Genomic DNA, 6723 nt, shown 5'->3' on the forward strand with positions numbered 1-6723 from the left:
CCGCACACAAAAGGGCCGCACGCGTGTTTGCCTGGAAGAAACAAGGAACAATAGAAAGCTGAAGATCAAGGCTAATGGCATAAACGACAAACCTCACCACTGATGCCTTGGAATAGCCAAAGGGGAGCCTACAGGGAACAGGCAGCAAGGAGCACACACAAGGAAATTCTTTCCTGGTTTGTTCCAATCGACCCTCCAAGCGTGCTGTGGAGAAGAAGCCCCGGCTGGATTGACGAGGATCCATCCAGTCAGCCTTGGTGATTTTCTCGAGACAATAATAATGACTCTGAACGGACCATTCGAGGGGGCGCTGTGGTGATATTTCCCCCCTTTTGTACCAAATGAGGACCTTGGAATCAGCCTTAGTGCCACGGGGAAGCAGAGGTTGGCGTAGCCACGGGCGGATTCGGGACGAGGTGGATTGATGGGGTTCGCAAATCGATTGGGTTGAGCCATCGCCAGCAGATCATTTGCGCGAAGGAAGAGGACGGGCTTCTGCGTTTGAAGCGGGGAAGGAATATGAATGGTAGAATGAGAGGGAGCTGACGACCTAAATCGACATGTGGCCTTGCGAGATGTCGACATTTTCGAGATTGTGTGCGTGGGAGAATCTCAATCGCCAGACAAGGAGGCATGGGGGGGACGTGACGGCACGGCGGCACGACAGAAAGACGCATGTCAGTCAAAATAAAGCAGCCTATGAGGCGCACTTGGATGGGGGTTCCATCCACAGGGATTAAGGTACGATGCAGGCGATGCAGGCGATGCAGGCATAACCCAGGGTCGTGCATATGGGGACATAATATGATAGCTGGCTAGTAGTAGCAAAAAAAGAAGACGGGAAATAAGAGCGGTGATGAGAGGGAGTATCTGCAGGTGAGAAGAGTGTAGTGAGCAAGAAAGAGCTGCAGGGAGAAGAAGAGGTGATCGAGTCCTCTCGGTATACACGGTACTCCTGCTCCTCTTCACCGCAGCCGTTGTTTGGACGTTTTTCCCTTCACCGGCCAGCCCACCGCAGGCCACCATACAAGTACTCGTACTCCCGTAGACAGGGCCAAGAGATCGTACAGTTAGTCAGGTACTAAACTCGTTTGGTTCAACAGCTCCCACCCTCTCTGCCCACCCTGCCCACCCACCCCCAGAGCGCATGATGCGTGAAACCTGCTACTACTACGGCTGCGCTCTGCTGCTGCTGCTGCTTCTCCTGCTGGCCATCCGCCCTCGATATACATTTTTCCCGACATTCGATGACTCTTCCAGTACTTATCTCTTCCCTTTCTGTCTCCCACCTCATCGTCCTCAGTCCTGCTCCACCCCCATTCTGACTCCTGCTCGTGGTTGCCTGCTCACCTCTATCCTCTCACTTTCATCGCCTTCGCATGACCCCAATCTGACCCTGGTCCAAAGTACCTCACGCCGCCTGCCCGCGCGACCTCCAATCACATGCGGCCTTCGTCATATGCCCACGACTCGAGACCATCTTGAACGGAAGCACCTCAAACCCTCAACCACATAACTCTCCGCTGACCATTTCCATCCCACTTTATCCTTCTCGGTCCGACGCCACAATGGCCCCTTCATCGACTTAGTCTGGTCTTTTAATTACGTCCATCAGCCTTGTACATCAAAGTCCCAGATGCCTTGACCGCTACCCTCACCTGCGCCAGGACTGCTGCATACGTTTTGTGGATATCACATCAATGAAGAGCAATGGATGGCTACCGAATACCCATCAGTCCCAACTCACCCCTTCAACGCTAAGCCAGGCACACTGGAAGTGAAAATAACAGCACCCAATTTACGTTCAAGATCCCGTTTGACGCAATATGCATCAACACCCTCGTCCGCCTCCTCTCACAGCATCCCCCGCCGCCTCTGAGCAAACAAACCCTAGCCGCACCAACAATCCAAGAGATCGAGACGTCCAGGCTCTCCGAACAAACTCTCCTCTCACCCAAGGCTCCGGTTCGTCCGAGGACTTTGCTTCTGCCCGTCAAGATCAACCTGCGGACAACCCCGGCGTCCAAATGCAGAGGCTCAATCAGGTCATCCAGAACTTCCATACCAAGTCCGCCTTGATCATCCTGCAGTCTCGGGTCGAATTGGCACCGGCCTACTCTCAGAAGACGAACGATAAGAGAGTGAATCGGTGGTTCAACATTGACATTGAGGAAACGGATGAGTACAAAGATGACATCAAGAGGTGGAAGACATGCGATGTCGATTCCAACAGGCCTCCTCCGTTGGTCATTGAGGTTTTCCTGAGCACCGAGTCCTTGCAACAAGGCCAGCGACTGGTCATTGTGGACGAAGACGGCAAGAGATGGGATGTCATGAATACCTTGATGTCAGCCCATAGTGCTTTGCGCGGGAACCAGCGTCGAATGGCGGACATGGATGAAGTCATCCTCGAGCGGTGGACTATAGAACTCGGTGAACCGACAGCTCCCATCCCTGCAGATCTCGCTATGGTGCTGCCACTGGTTTACAAAAAGAGCATTGTTTTCTTCAGATCTCTCTACACCTACAGCAATTTCCTGCCAGCTTGGAAATTGTCGAGGAAGATTGGCAAAGGACGCTCACACATGGCGATGAAGCTGGGCTATAGATTGGTCGACGGCTCTCACATGCGGAGCTTGTCTCGCTCCGACAATCTGGGCACACGACTCTTCGACAGCAACTCGGGCGTCTTGTTGTCCTATGATTTTGGTATAACAGATTCACCTGCTGGGCCTTTTTCTGTCAAGGTTGATTACCGCCAAAACTGTGATTTTCGGATAGACGACTCCGAGGAGTTATTGAGCTCTCGGTTTTTGGGCGCTGATGATGAGCTATTTCGGCCTTCATTACCCAGTGAGAAGACGCCAAGGACAGAAATTGGATCTTTGCCTGCAGATCGACGACAGAGGCTACTGGAACAAGCAGAGCTGGGTCATGCATATGGGAGTCTGACAAGCTTCCACCAAGCAGGTATTGCTACCGGAACCGATCCAATTTCTGCTTTGCGAAACGCTCAAGACTTCAATGCAAGCTCTCCTCCTACTCCTGAACCAGCAAGGGCAGCTGTGCCCTCGCAAGCAGCAGGCCAAACCTCGCGCAATTCTCTCAGAAATGCAGCGGTCAACCGGCGAAGTTCAACTTCGTTCTCCGTCCAGCCTTTCAAGACACCCACTTTGTCAGCATCTCCACTGGGCGTTTCTCCCATGGCCAGTTCGCCAAGAACCCATTCTGCACGAATTCCCGTCCTGGGCTCCTTGACGGAAGAGGGTATTCCTTCCTCCACAGCGGCCCCTGTTACTCTGGCCGGGCGACGAGCTGGATCTCTTGCCTCGGACAACGCCATCGCCTCTTCCACCTCAAGTTCTCCAAAACCCGCTCCTGTCACGAGATATAGTAGTAGTTTTAGCCACAGACGAGCTCGGCTTTCTTCGGGAGGAACAACTGTACGAACAGATGAAGACCAGACGAGCAGTGGAAGAGGAAGTGCCACCTCGTCTGCTCAGCCTGGTTCGGGACTGATGACAGAGGGACCCACAGCAGGTGGCAGCTCGGGTTCAATGGGAGATGACGACGGAGAGAATATCTCGAGTTTCTTGAAGATGCTGGAACAGCAAAAGGACCTTCTCACTCCTACAACCACGACGGCTGCCGAAGCAAACACGAGGAGAACTGCCGCTGCGCTGAATCGATATCACAGAATGCGAGATTCCAATGCTGCTTTGTCGGATTCTATGACGTCGTCGTTGATGTTGCAGAGATCGTCGGCATCGTCCAGTCGACAATTGTCTGGGGTTCCTCCTATGGTAGCGGGCACCTCTATGTCCACCTCGTCCTCTCCTGGAAAGCCAATCTCACCTCACACACCGCACACTCCCTTTGCTCCGTCTCGACTTAGCGCTGCTTACAGCCATGATGACGCTGACGAGCCGCACCGTCTGGCTCCCGAAGAGCCACCATCACCGTCCGAAGCTACAACAGAGGAGACTGCACACGCTCAGTCAACCTCCAATGTTCCTGCCATCGATATTCCCAGCTCCCCCAGGCCTTTTTCGTCGTACCAACGTTCAAGTTCTGCTCAGCGCAGACCATTGAGCTCAGACGAAGACATTGGTGATCTATATGGGATGCGAAGTGCCAGCATGGGAGCTGATCGTCGGGGTCACCGCCGGGAATCTGCCCAAGATCATGCCAATGGGGCTGTCGCAGATGGACAGATACCAATCCAACCACCGTCCATCGGGTCACCTCGACGATCGTCCCAAGTCCATCGCCATTCGGGTCTGGCGACAGCCCTTACGAACGATGACGGGGCTTCCGAGAATTCTGGCTCGGGTCGATCCACTGCTTACCGCAATCAGGTCGCAGCCGCCAGAAACGGCATTGGACGACGAGCCACACCACCTACAGGATCAGCATCAAGCATGGGCGGAACTCGAGGCAGTATTGACCCCGGGGGCAGCAGTGGCAGCGTCCCATGGCGAGGAAGAAGCAGTGGGAGTCGACCCGAAAACCGATTCGACGATGACGATCTTCTACCGTTCGCAATGGAAAAAAGCGATTTTAACACGGCCGGGAGGGCAGGTGATGGAAGTTGCCGAGAATAGATCATGACCGTGCCCTGGGAAAGCCTGGCTCAGCGAGTGCATCGACCCGAATGTGCATAAGATGCCACATAAAGATCAATTCGGGCATGAAATGATAGAGGAAGTCCACGACCACGGAGCCAACGAACTTTTGGGCTTCTGTGCTGGTGTTTCAAAATGGGTGGATATTTTGATTGGCGTTATGATTACGGATGGATCCTTGTGTTTACGAGTGTCAAATCTTCTGTTTTGTTTCTCGGCGGCGTCGGGCTCGACCCACAGGATGTGTTATATTCTGTCAATGAGCGTTTCAGCGCAATCTACGTTGCAACCGAGGGAAGGCTGGTTTGACTTCTCACCAGTTGAGTGGCGGGAATTGGGTCGTCGATGTGCCAATACAAGGATCGATGGGAAATATGCGGAACCGGGCTGGTCGGAGCTGGGCATCGATTGGATAAGGGGGTGCTGCTCGACTGATGATTGGGGGATTGCAGTTGTCTCTCGCGGGTTTTCGAGGGAAAGCTCCACAAGAGATCTGGAGCCTGAGGTCTCGTCCATGAACCAGTCAAGGAATCTGGATATACACGTGGCAGTCACAAGAGGGCAGAAGAAGACGGACCGAGTCCAAACGTGTCTTGCAAGTTCCTGGCGTTCCCAACTGAAGTGATGACCGGCGAGACCCTTGATCGGATCGGTGGCATTGTATTTCCCAGGCCTAGATGACTTGTCGGCTGCTGTGGCGCAACTGGACGGAGGGTTTGGGACTGCAAGATTCTATAGTAAATGTATGATTTGGCCTACGCTGTGCCACCCTTTTACACTACCTATCTGCCTTCTGTCGATGTCATTACTACTATCTATCTACCAATCTAGCGCGAGGGTGCTAGGGATTGATCACCTTACCGGCACTCACGGCTGTACTGTGCACTGTGTACTGTCGAGCTGTGTACTATCCGTTATGTACGGTGTCATGTACGGTGTACGAAGCACCTTCATGCACCATGTGCCATGTATCATATATCATGTACCATGCTCGTACCATGCTCGTACCATGTTCTGTGCACGAAGTACTAATGAGCGGTTTGGTATATACCGCACAAAGGAAACTAGGTTGTTGTGTGATGGGATCGGAATGGTTTGGATGTACTCGGCAGTACTCGGGAGAAGACAATTAAATGGCAGATGGCAGATGGCAGATGGTTGACAGTAAACATTATCAGTCAACATTAAAAGGAGTGACAAGTCACGCGAGCGAGAGTAACTATCTACTCACTCGCTCGTGCGTGTAAGTATGTAAACCAACAAAAGACGCCCCCTTCATCCAATCCTGAATAAAGGTCGTCTATTCCCGCGGCGCAAATGCAATCTTCCCATCATTAGATAGATAGGTAACATCAAAGTAAATCATAATTTCCTCCCATTCTTTCATCTGTCGCTGTTTGACAATTTTCCTCCAAGGGATATTACTTCCACCCAATTATCCAGATTTTAGTGTCTCGGATTCATTTCCCGCCTTGACACATTCCCAGTGATGAGCACACCCGTGGACGATTGAACTTAGTTTTTCCACCCAGTGCTTTGGCTTGGGACTGGGCTTGGGCTATGGCTCTTGCCTTGCCAGTCTTGCCAACCCCCCGACGTACCGGTAGCAGAGCAGCTGGTCACCGTAGCAGTGGTGGTCTCCGACTCGGTCACGGTCGTAGTCGCAGTTTCGGTAACGTACACAGTAGAAGCAGGCGCCGTGGTAGTCACAGTGGAGGCGGGTGCTGTCTGCGTTACGTACACGGTGGTAGTGGCCGTGCTAGGAGTGCATGTGCTCTTCCAGTCATTCCATCCTGCAGATTGCGAATGTTGAGGAGCCGGAGCAGGAGCCGGAGCGGAGCTCGATTGCCAGTCATTCCATCCCTTAGAAGACACCGGGGCTGGGGCCGGAGCGGGAGTGGTTGTCGGCTTCACGGGCGGAGCAGGAACACTAGACCATCCGCTCCACGATTGAGAGGAAGAAACGGGCGGCACGACAGAGGAAGACCAATCGTTCCATCCCTTAGTGGTTGTGCTGCTGGTTGTAGGAACAACGGGAGTCGTCGAGGTGCTCGACCAGTCGTTCCATCCTTTAGTGGTTGTGCTGCTGGTCGTGGGA

General features: G+C 53.1%; 1 protein-coding gene across 1 annotated transcript; it reads left to right on the forward strand.

Moving 5' to 3' along the window:
* Nucleotides 1-1826: 1826 nt before the first annotated feature.
* Nucleotides 1827-4604, forward strand: Z517_06857 (uncharacterized protein; the record flags this gene model as incomplete). Its single annotated transcript, XM_013428596.1, has 1 exon — nt 1827-4604. One exon carries the CDS (start codon nt 1827-1829, stop codon nt 4602-4604), a length of 2778 nt encoding a protein of 925 aa, XP_013284050.1.
* Nucleotides 4605-6723: the final 2119 nt, after the last annotated feature.

The sequence above is a fragment of the Fonsecaea pedrosoi genome (assembly GCF_000835455.1).
Source record: "Fonsecaea pedrosoi CBS 271.37 unplaced genomic scaffold supercont1.4, whole genome shotgun sequence".
Lineage (NCBI taxonomy): Eukaryota > Fungi > Ascomycota > Eurotiomycetes > Chaetothyriales > Herpotrichiellaceae > Fonsecaea > Fonsecaea pedrosoi.